Here is an 11,020-nt window from a genome sequence, read left to right as displayed (position 1 = left end):
AGAAAATAGGAAGGAAGTGAAAATGAAAAAAGAAAAGGGAGGGAATGGAAATGATAAAAAAATTTTAAGCAAATGAAATATGCAATAATTCAATACCTATTCATAATAGTATTTGATATCCTACTTAAAATTCATCCCCCTGGGAATGTGGGTACCTAATTTAAATAAACCCTGTATGTCCTAGTTTTATGAAAATTGTAGAAAATAAACCACCATGGGCAGAGACCCAAAATCTATTGCCAACATTCCTTATAGTATGCAAGAAATTAAAAGATACCCCCCAGTACTGTGGGACTTTAAGGGCAGACACATCAATAAACAAAAAGGTTTAAAGCCGTTAAGCTTAACGAGAAGAAATCATTAAGCCACTTGTCAGCTCCATACGAGCCTCGGTATACGGTATCGTTTGATGTACTATTATGGTGATGTTTGCACCAATGCTTTTATTGTATAATTGTACTTTTTTTATAAAAAAAACTTTTGTTTATTGAGGCGTCTGCCCTTAAAGAGGAAGTAAACCCTGATGGACTTTACTTCCTCTTTTGTTCCCTGCAAAATAAAAGCATAATGGGCTAGTATGCATCGCATACTAGCCCATTATGTTGCACCTACCTGCAAAGAAAGCCCGAGATGTCACCGCTGTGTGGAAGCGTCCATTTTCACCCCTCTTCCTTCCGGGTTTTGTGCGGGACCAGCCAGTCATGGCACAAGCCCTTTAGAAACGGCAAGATTGTGCCCTTCCTTCAGTGCGTATGCGCCAATGACGTTGGCGCAATCGTATATGGTAAACATCTCCTAAGCCGTACAGATTTAGGAGATATTTCCAGTACCTCCAGGTAAGCCTTAATATAGGCTTACGTGTAGGCAAAAGTGGTTGTACAGGGTTTACAACCACTTTAAAGTCCCACAGTACCAAAGGGTACCTTTTTCATTTCTTGCATAGTTTTATGAAAATTAGATAAGTGCCTATAATAGTAGAAGAAAAAAAAAAATGGTGTTATTTACTGCTCTGCTTCTGCAATCTAAGCACTGAAAGTGTGACCTCTAACTGATAGCTTAAAGGAGTTGTAAAGGCAATTTTTTTTTATACATTAAGATAAAAAACCTTCTGTGTCTAGCAGCCTTCCCAGTACCCTCCTAATTACTTACCTAAGCCCCTTCTCTCTCCAGCCATGTCCACAAATGTCTAAGCCGTCCGGGACACTCCTCCTGATTGGCTGAGACACAGCAGCAGCGCCATTGGCTCCTGCGGATGTAGATCAAAGTCAGTCAGCAAATCAGGGGAGAGAGGGGGCGGGGTCGGGGCTCCGTGTCTGAATGGATACACGGAGCTCTGACATGGCTTGGGGTGCCCCAAAAAAAGCTGCTGGCCCTGGAAGCTCTGAACAGGAGGGATGGGGCCAGGAGTAGCAAAGAGGAGCCTGGATCGGGCTGCTCTGTGCAAAACCAACTGCACAGAGGAGGCAAGTATAACATGTTTGTAATTTTTTTTTTTTTTTTTAAACGAGACTTTACAAAACACTTTAACTTACAGTCTCTGTAGCTTGGCAATGACTTGATCCAAATTACATCTTGCAGATCGAAGAAAGCTTTAGTTCAAAAACTTGTGCAGATCCTAACAGATGAACATCACATAGGTGAAAATAAATAAAGTATCATAGTGGGGTTTATTTACTAAGGCTACTTTCATACTGAGGCGCTTTGCAGGCGCTATAGTGCTAAAAATAGCACCTGCAAAGCGCCCTGAAAGAGTCGCTCAATTCACTCCAATGTGAAAGCCCCGAGGGCTTTCACAGTAGAGCGGTGCACTTGCAGGACGTTCAAAAAAGTCCTGCAAGCCGCATCTTTGCAGCGCTATAGAAGCGGTGTATTCACTGCTTCTAAAGCGCCCCTTCCCATCGAAAACAATGGGGCAGCACTACAAACCCGCAAGCAAAGTGTTGCTGCAGCGGCGCTTTGTGGGCAGTTTTAACCCTTTTTCGGCCACTAGTGGGGGTTAAAACCGCCTGCTAGTGGCCGAATAGCGCTGCTGAAATGACAGCAGCCCGCCCCAGTGTGAAAGTAGCCTTAAGCTGGAGAGTGCAAACTGAGGCTCACTTCTCCATAGAAAACAATCAGCTTCCAGATTTTATTGCCAAAGCTTAATTGAACAAGCTGAGGTTAGAAGCTAATTAGCTACCATGCACAGCTGCACCAGGTTTAATAAATCTACCCAAGTGTGTCTAGCTCCAGCAGAATACAGTATATGTGATCAAAGGAGGCTAAAGCATGAAGGAGGGGGTAGGAATAACTATATAGAGCATAACATACTGTAACTTAAAAGGGAAACAAAGAACAATGCATGTGTAGCATGATATTTACTTCAGTATAAAAGTACATTGCATGTGAAAGAATTTTAACCTTATATTTTTGGTACGTAATCCTTTTTATCACACAAGCAGAAATAAAAATATAACAATTAAATATCCAGATATAAATGAGAATGGACAAATTCAAACAATGGGGAAGTAAGCTTTTTTTTGTCTTTGTAATTGCAGGCAAGCCCATAAAGGCACACACTAAACCCACATGGTTTAGGAGATATTCACACTGCATGCAACCAGTGATGTCACTGGTGCATGTGCTCTGAAGGGACGGCATACCCGTGCCTTTCCTTCAGAGCCCCATGCTGCGGTCCATGACTCCCCATGCACGGGAGTGACGTCATCGTGATGCGGCCAATCAGATGGCTGGAGCATGCGAACCCGGAAGGAAGACCGGGTGAAAATGGAAGACCTCTTAGTGGTGACAGCACGCTGCTGGAGGGCTTCATTCTAAGGTAAGGATTTAATAATGTGCTAGTCAGTGATGCAGACAAGCACATTATGTTTTTACCTTGCAGTTTAAAAAAAAAAAACAATTGGTGCGATTTACTGCTGCTTTAAGTTGAACAAAAGACAAAGATTTTATTTTAGTTTTGGATAATTGAGGACTATAAATGCTGTGATTTTTTTAATTATGTCCAACTGACAAAACAAGAAGTGAGATTCCTACTAAATTTAAAGCATATTAGTGCCCCTCTACACAAACATATGACCACAAATTAGCCTAAAAAACACAAAATGAAAAGTTAAGTTAAACAACATAAAAGATCCATAAATAAGTCTCATATACAGTGCATCCTGAAAGTATTCACAGTGCTTCACTTTTTCCACATTTTATGTTACAGCCTTATTCCAAAATGGATTAAATTCATTATTTTCCTAAAAATTCTGCATAAAAATGTCTGCAGCATTGAAGGTCCCAATGAGCACAGTGGCCTCCATCATCTGTAAATGAAAGACGTTTGGAACCACTCTTCCTAGAGTGGGCCAAACAGAGACTGGGGCCTTAGGTCAGGGAGGTGAGCAAGACCCTGATGGCCACTCTGACAGAGCTCCAGCATTTTCCTGTGGAGAGAGGAGAACCTTCCAGAGAAACCACCATCTCTGCAACACTCCACCAATTAGGAGAGTGGCCAGACGGTAGCCTCTCCTCAGTAGGAGGCACATGACAGCCCGCCTGGAGTATCCAAAAAGACACCTCAAAGACTCTTAGACCATGAGAAACAAAATTGTCTGGTCTGATGAACCAAAAAGTGAACTCTCTGGCCTGAATGGCAAGCGTCATGTCTGGAGGAAACCAGGCACCGCTCATCACCTGTCCAATTCCATCCCTACAGTGAAGCATGGTGGTAGCAGCATCATGCGGTGGGGATGTTTTTCAGTGGCAGGAACTGGGAGACTAGTCAGGATTGAGGGAAAGTTGAATGCTGCAATGCACTGAGACATCCTTGATTAAAAACCTACACCAAAGCGCTCTGGACCTCAGAATGGGGTGAAGGTTCATCTTCCAACAGAACGACTACTCTAAGCACACAGCCAAAATAACAAGAGAGTGGTTACGGGACAACTCTGAATGTCCTTGAGTGACCCAGCCAGAGCCCAGACTTGAACCTGATTGAACATCTCTGGAGAGATCTGAAAATGGCTGTGCACCGACGCTCCGCATCCAACTTGATGGATCTTGAGAGGTCCTGGAATGAAGAATGGGAGAAACTGCCCAAAAAACAGGTGTGCCAAACTTGTAGCATCATACTCAAAAAGACTTGAGGCCATAATTGGTGCCAAAGCTGCTTTAACAAAGTATTGAGCAAAGGCTGTGAATACGTATGTACATGTGATTTTTTATTTTTAATAAATTTGCAAAGATTTCAAAACAAACTTCTTTCACGTCATTATGGGGTATTGTTTATAGAATTTTGAGGAAAATAATGAATTTATTGCATTTTGGAATAAGGCTGTAACATAACAAAATGTGGAAATGTGAAGCTATGTGAATGCACTGTATCAGTATTGCTTGTGATATAAAGCAAATCACTTCTCATAAAAAGAAAAAAAAAAAAAAAAACAGTCTCCAGTGTTGAATGTGCTTATTTTTCTTCTACTGTTGATCCACTATTCACTGCAAAAACCACTGCATGCAAAATGTGCACCCTTCACCAGATATGTTTCCACCTGAGGTATATGACGTACAGTAAAGTATGGTCAAAACAAAACATATGTCCCACCTTTGAGGCCTCAAAATGGTCTTTCCAGATCCTTGGATAGCGCAGATACTCCTGGCCACCTTCATATAAGGTGTTACTCCTTGATATGCCTCCATTCAGCTGTATATACATGAAAAGAATCACCATACATAGTGCTTTATTGTTTAAAAAATGGTTTATTACCATAAAAACCTAAATAACACAACATTCACATTATCTAGGTGCCTGCAGTACACCCACCTGTAATAGCATGTGTGATAAATCCAAAAGCAAAATTCAAAGCAGAACTCTGGGATAATTACAGCGGTGCCTCGTTCTCCTAGCATCGTGACGTCAAGCCCTCCCCTACACCTTATGTCACAGGGTCACATGGCTTCATCAGGGATATGTCCCTCACTGGTGGGACATATGCGTGTTTTGACCATACTTTACTGTACAGTCATACACATCTGGTGAAGGGTGCACATTTTGCATGCAGTGGCTTTTGCACTGAATGGTGGATCAACAGTAGAACAATAAGCACGTTCAACACTGGAGACTGTTTTCTTTTGAGAAGTGAGTCACTTTAGATCACAAGCAATACTGATTTATGGGACATATTTATAGACCTTTTGTGTTAAAGTAAAATTTTCTATTTTATACTAAGATAATTTGTGGTCATACTTTCAGGTAGCACAGGACTAATAGATTTAAATTATTGCACAAACGCATTTATATGTGAGCGTGGTGGGTGTGTACGATACACAGATGTTTATTAATTATTCACATAGCAGCTTGCAAGATTACATCTATATTTTAATTCTGATTCCTACAAAATGTTGTATTTTTGTTTTTATTTTTACCATCAATGATCATGATAAACAGCAAAAAAAAAAAAGTCTGAATCTCTCTAAGACAGCAATAAAAACCTAACCTGTGTGTTCTAATTTGTCTCCATTCTATCCAAAAGATTCTTGGGCTTCTGTTGTATGTTGCTGGGGTTTTTTTTTTTATATATCTTTCTCCCCTCTCGATCACTTTAAAATGTTAAACTTAATGAAAAAAAAAAAAAAAAAAAAGAAGACAAACCAAAAACACAAACATCCAAAATGAAAATAGGATTTATACTCCAAACTAAAAATAAGAAACAGAGAAATATATATAATGGAAATATATAAAAAAAAAAATATATGAAAACAAATAGGATTTTGATAAGATAAATACAAAAGCCTCAGAATGGCATCAAAGTCCAGCAAGATGTACTGCGAGGAGACACCTTTGATATCTGTATGTGCTAGTAAGGAAGTGAACAGAAACTCCCTAAAGCCTGGAACACACTAAAAATTGACAGCTCCGGTCGGGAGCCGCTGTACTAACCATGCGAGGCTAGTACAGCGATCTCCCCTGCTGAGCTGTTGTGTTCTGACCCGGTGACCCCCCCCCCCCCCCCGCCAGAACACTCCGATCAATGCTCTCTGCCATTGGTTGCAGCGCTGATCGGGAATTGGCCGGTTGCAGGTTTTACAGCATTTTTTGTACTGGCAAATGTCTCCCGGCATTCTGCCTGTGTATACGGGATAAAATGATTTGCTGTCACACCTTTAATCAATCAAAGCAGTATACACTCACATGTCAAATAGTGGCTGTGTGCATACATAGTGTGTGGTGGAAAAATCAGCGCTGCCTCCTATTTAATATTAAGTGAAAAAAACAACAACAATTAAGGTGCTTAAACAAGGGGGAGAGAAGATGGGGTTAATTCCTTAACCGTGAAGATAATGTGATTAGGTATAGGTGCTGCAAGTTAATTAGCCTGAATATACAGCTCATAAGTAATGGAAAAGAGAAATTAAATTGCGCAAACCTATACAATAAAGTTCTAATATAATTAACCTGTGTGCAATAAAATTCTAATACACTCAAAATGTGTTGACATTCAAGTCCATATAGTGTGTCAAAAGTAGTGTTTTCAAACAAAACTGGCGATATCATCAGACTGTATTGACATTCAAGTCCATATAGTGTTTCAAAAATAAAATAAAACAAACTGGTGATGTCAGGCGGTCACGTTGAAATTTAAGACTTCCTATTCAATGTTAACTGATAAGGGGGGGCCGCTTACTGGATAAGGTGGATCTCCAGTAATAGAGATCAAATGGGCTCAGTGATATAGATATTCCTTCCAAGGCACCTCCGGAACCGATGTTACACTCGCTCAGGGATGGGTTGGTCCGACCGTGGGTATTCCTCCTAATACACCTCCTGAATCCATATTCCTCCCGATGTAGCGGACTGCTGTTACATGCAATGTTTCCACACAGCATTAACATATCCTCCTATGTTTCCCCGTACAAGGCTTCTACTGGGAACGGAGGCTTTAAAAGCCTTGTATGGGGAAACGCGTCAGCTGGAGCACTAGTCTCTGACGTCACCACGCATCAGCTGGCTGGCTTAAGCCGCGGCTGTTTGAAAACTATTTCATTGCCTTTGGATGTCAGTGTTCTATGGAAGACTTTGCAATAAATTCTATTAACGGAAATACTGCACCATGAAGTCTCTTCTTCTCTTTACCTGGTAAATTAATCTGAGTTTGGAAGAAATATAGGAGGATTGGTTAATGCTGTGTGGAAAAATTGCATGTAACAGCAGTCCGCTGCATGGGGAGGAATACGGGTTCAGGGGGAGAGAGGGAAAGAGGGAGAGAGGGAGAGAGAGCACACGCGAGAGCGCGCGCGAGAGAGAGCGCGCGAGAGAGAGCGCGCGAGAGAGAGAGCGCGCGAGATTGCACAGAGGATGTGAGGGGAACAGCTGAGCTGACAGGAGAGCAAGGATGTAAGCAGGAGATGAGCAATTTGCCAGGAACAGCTAGGGCTCATGGAGGGTGAGCAGTTTAATGGAGAGGCCAGGAGAAGGTACCAAGTTTTAAGATGTTGGGGGATAGGAACAACATACTACTAAAAGTGGGCGCAAAAGTAAGGAGTATAGTGGAAAGGCCAAGAAAGCAACTAGTTACATGTGAGAGAGTAACAAGTTGCAAGTGTTTTATTGCTGGAGAGGAATGTAAAGTATTACTGGCGAGAGATTTCTGAAGAGTGCAAAAAATAAAAGAGGCATTATCTTTTCCCCTGTTCTCAAAACAGGAACAGCTCTTAATATATATAATATGTGAAAAAGCAAGTTGTGAGCATTTGCCCACAAAGTACTCATTAAATGGTCCAAAGTGTGTAAAATGTGCACCTAAATGTGCATTTTATGATATTCTAAGAGATGGAGGATATTTTAGGACATTTCTATTGGTTATCATTTTGTGGGACTCTGTATGTGTGAAATCTGGGGTTAAAAGTATACAGTGACACAAATCAAAGACTTTGAAACCACAAATGAGAACAGTGGTGTAAGGTAAGACTGTATGGTTGTTCGGCAATTAGCCCCCATAGCACATCCGATAAAAGCACATAGAACTACATACAACATTGAACCAAATGAGCAACCTAGGTTTTTTTTCATGGTTTTGCCAGTATATTTTATTGTTCTTTTAGAAGAAAAAATGCAGTTTAGGACAACTAATCCTTGTAAAGAAAATACATATTTATACACTAAAACAAGCATATATACCATGAATGCACATATATGCAGCCAAACAGTTTCAACTTTGCTTTGGCAGACTGGAAATATCAACACAGTATTCCCTCTTGTTCTCTTGGCACTCTAAAGAACCCAGGTCTCCGTTACAGTTTGAAACCAGTTTGGATTCAGGTTTGTGCTCACTTGATTCTATTTTAGTAGATATGCCGGTCCATATAGGGATTTTAATATCTAGATGTTGCATAAGTTGTGTCAGAACCTCATCGACATAACCATGAATGCGCAAGTCAGCATACCGATCCTTGGGAAAAAGGAATACAATTCTAGTTAAATTTAAAGTTAAAACAAAAAGTTAAATTAATGCAGTAAATATGGAAATTTAATGAAATGAACAAGATCTTGCCCATCAGAGCCTACATTTGTTTTAATTATAGACAGCAGTTCCTGTTGATGGAATTAGGACTGCATGTCAAAAGTATAAAATGTTCAGAACGTTATACTGAATATCAATTTAAAACATTTTACAGTAAAATGTAGCACATAGTTAAAAAGAAAACTGGAATGTACAGAGGAATTGTGTAAAGTATTACTTTTGGTTTCTTTCAGGACAGCAGTCTACACAGTATTCTTTTTATCAAAAGACATTCAGGAAATTATAATGTCTTACCATTTCATAAACCATAGTATACATAAATGTAGAACTAAAAGCCCACAGGCCGAAAAGCACTTATCGAGCCCTTTTTTGATCCCACCTTCTCAGGATAACATGGCATGCAGCCGATATACATGCTATCGCTGGATGCTATTACCTACAAGGTCCAGATCCCTATATACTTCTCCTAATAGGATACCGAACCTTTTGGTTTATTGCTCACTAGTTATGTTTACTATTGTCTTTATCTTGTCAAGTATTTTAGGCTCTATTTCTTGGTGCCGATGTTAAATTTGCCGCTCAGGTCAATGAATCTATACATGCTTGTGGGATTGTGTGAGGGAGGATGCCTTGACTTTTTAGAACCCAACATTTAGGATTGCCTAAATTTAAATATTATTTCATCAACTAAGAGGTCCCTCTCGCCTGCATAATCTGATCTTGCATCCATATACTACTCTCCTGCTCCCTTCATACCGCTCAACCTCTTATCACCCGTATAGGTACGAAATTCTCCTATCTCGGTTATTAATTCTTTGGAATGAGTTCGGTCATTTATCCGAGTGGACAAGCAGATACCATGTGTTTGCCTGCAGTCAAATGTCTATCACGACTGCATCGCTCTAGCTCCTTGCCATTCCCCCGATTTCAGACTTAAAAGTATTGTCTGCCTCATCATAATCTCTTTGAGGAGTTGGGGACATTTCCACCAAGGCCTACACTACCGTCCTTGGGGGAGAGGGGCTGGTGGGGAAGCAATGATGACAGTTAGACAAAGAAGCTCTAATCGGGGGTGAACCCTCCACACTATGATCTTAGCATATCCAAAAAGTGTCAGGCATCTATTATTAGTATCATTAACATATGCCTAAAGATTTTGTTCTGCTGATGCGTCGAGAGTATGGGCTCTGGAGAGAGGGGACAACCTCAACAACTCCTGGATCGGCCGGCTTCATTCGGACGACCCAAGGCTATTTTTTTTTTATTAATTCTTGTTAAAAGTATTAATTCCACAACCATTATCGAATCTATACATGCTGTTGCTCCTCTTGTTAATCGTTGACTTAATATACTGTAAGTTACAGATGTTTAATTTAAATATCCCACTCAACCCATTGCTTGACTCATCGTACTCAGGAACATCATTGCGTCATTGCATTTACTTTTTAGCACCTTTCCCTGGAAAGGACGCACACCACGACTTAGTCTAGCTAAACTTTTGGCCCCTAAGATTAAGGGCAGGATTGGATTACCAAATTTTTAAAACTACCATAGAGCTTTCCTGCACACCAAACTGGTAGACTGGCACATTCATGGCACCTACAAAAATTGGGTCTCTTTGGAAGAACAGTGGGCACGCGGATCATTGTTGGACTACAGATGGCTCTCCCCTAGTCAACAACTTTACTCTCTAAGAAATCACCCATTTATTCGTGCCACCTTGCAATGCTTCAGAGATGCCCTCAAGACGATTTAATTTGCCTCAATTCCTGGCCCACCAACTCCCATACAGAACAACCTAGATTGTCCCCCGGGCTCAGAAGCCGGATTTCTTTACCCTACAAACACCCTCCCACATCCTCGAGCGCACCAATTTTTCAATAAAGAGGTATTCTGCACTAGAGAGGACCTCTCTCTGACTTGTCCGAACACTATTCCCCATGTGGTCATATTTACTTACACATTTTCTCTCGGTTTCTCGCTCGGTTTTCAGTGAAGAGGCACCGGGGGACAGATGCAGCATCGAACTGATGCCGCATCCACCTAGGTAAGTATAATTCTGCAAAAAAAGAGAAACCCATACTTCGCTTTTAATGCTGCCCGCATATGCATCCATGTGTTTTGGAGACAAACTCAAATCCCATCTCAGAGAGACTGGTTCAATAGGCTTAACAAGGTGGCGAAGATGGAGGAGTTGATCACTATATCCCCTTGACAGGCTGGAAGCATATCACATAACCTGGGCCTGCTGGATCCTTTTTCAGTCCACATCTGAGTACCTCAGTGTTATGACTGTGTAATAACTCTTTGTACATTATACACTATTAATTGAATGAATTAGAACTGTTGAAAGTAACCCCAAATAATACCTACTTGGGACTTGTTTGGCTAAACCTATGCAGAAACTATTACCTTTGGCAGGTAGAGGTGTCTCCTGCCACTCCCTTACCCCCCCCCCCCCTTACCCCACTCCCCTCTTCCTCTCTCTCCTTGTCTTCTTCCTGTCTCTCTTGTAC

General features: G+C 41.0%; 1 protein-coding gene across 3 annotated transcripts in view; it reads right to left on the bottom strand.

Annotated features, from left to right (window-relative positions):
• Positions 1 to 5,649: 5,649 nt before the first annotated feature.
• SIRT6 (sirtuin 6) overlaps positions 5,650 to 11,020 on the bottom strand; it is a 175,955-nt gene continuing 170,584 nt past the window's right edge. For all 3 annotated transcript variants that reach the window (XM_073594650.1, XM_073594662.1, XM_073594656.1), the window contains one exon: positions 5,650 to 8,432. In XM_073594650.1, the coding sequence (XP_073450751.1) occupies positions 8,193 to 8,432 (240 nt within the window). In that variant the 3' untranslated portion in view covers positions 5,650 to 8,192. The remainder of the gene's footprint in view (positions 8,433 to 11,020) is intronic.

Source organism: Aquarana catesbeiana, linkage group LG01 (genome assembly GCF_042186555.1).
Source record: "Aquarana catesbeiana isolate 2022-GZ linkage group LG01, ASM4218655v1, whole genome shotgun sequence".
Taxonomy (NCBI): Eukaryota; Metazoa; Chordata; class Amphibia; order Anura; family Ranidae; genus Aquarana; species Aquarana catesbeiana.
Note: the sequence above shows the minus strand (reverse complement) of the source record. Positions and strands in the feature narration are given on the sequence as shown.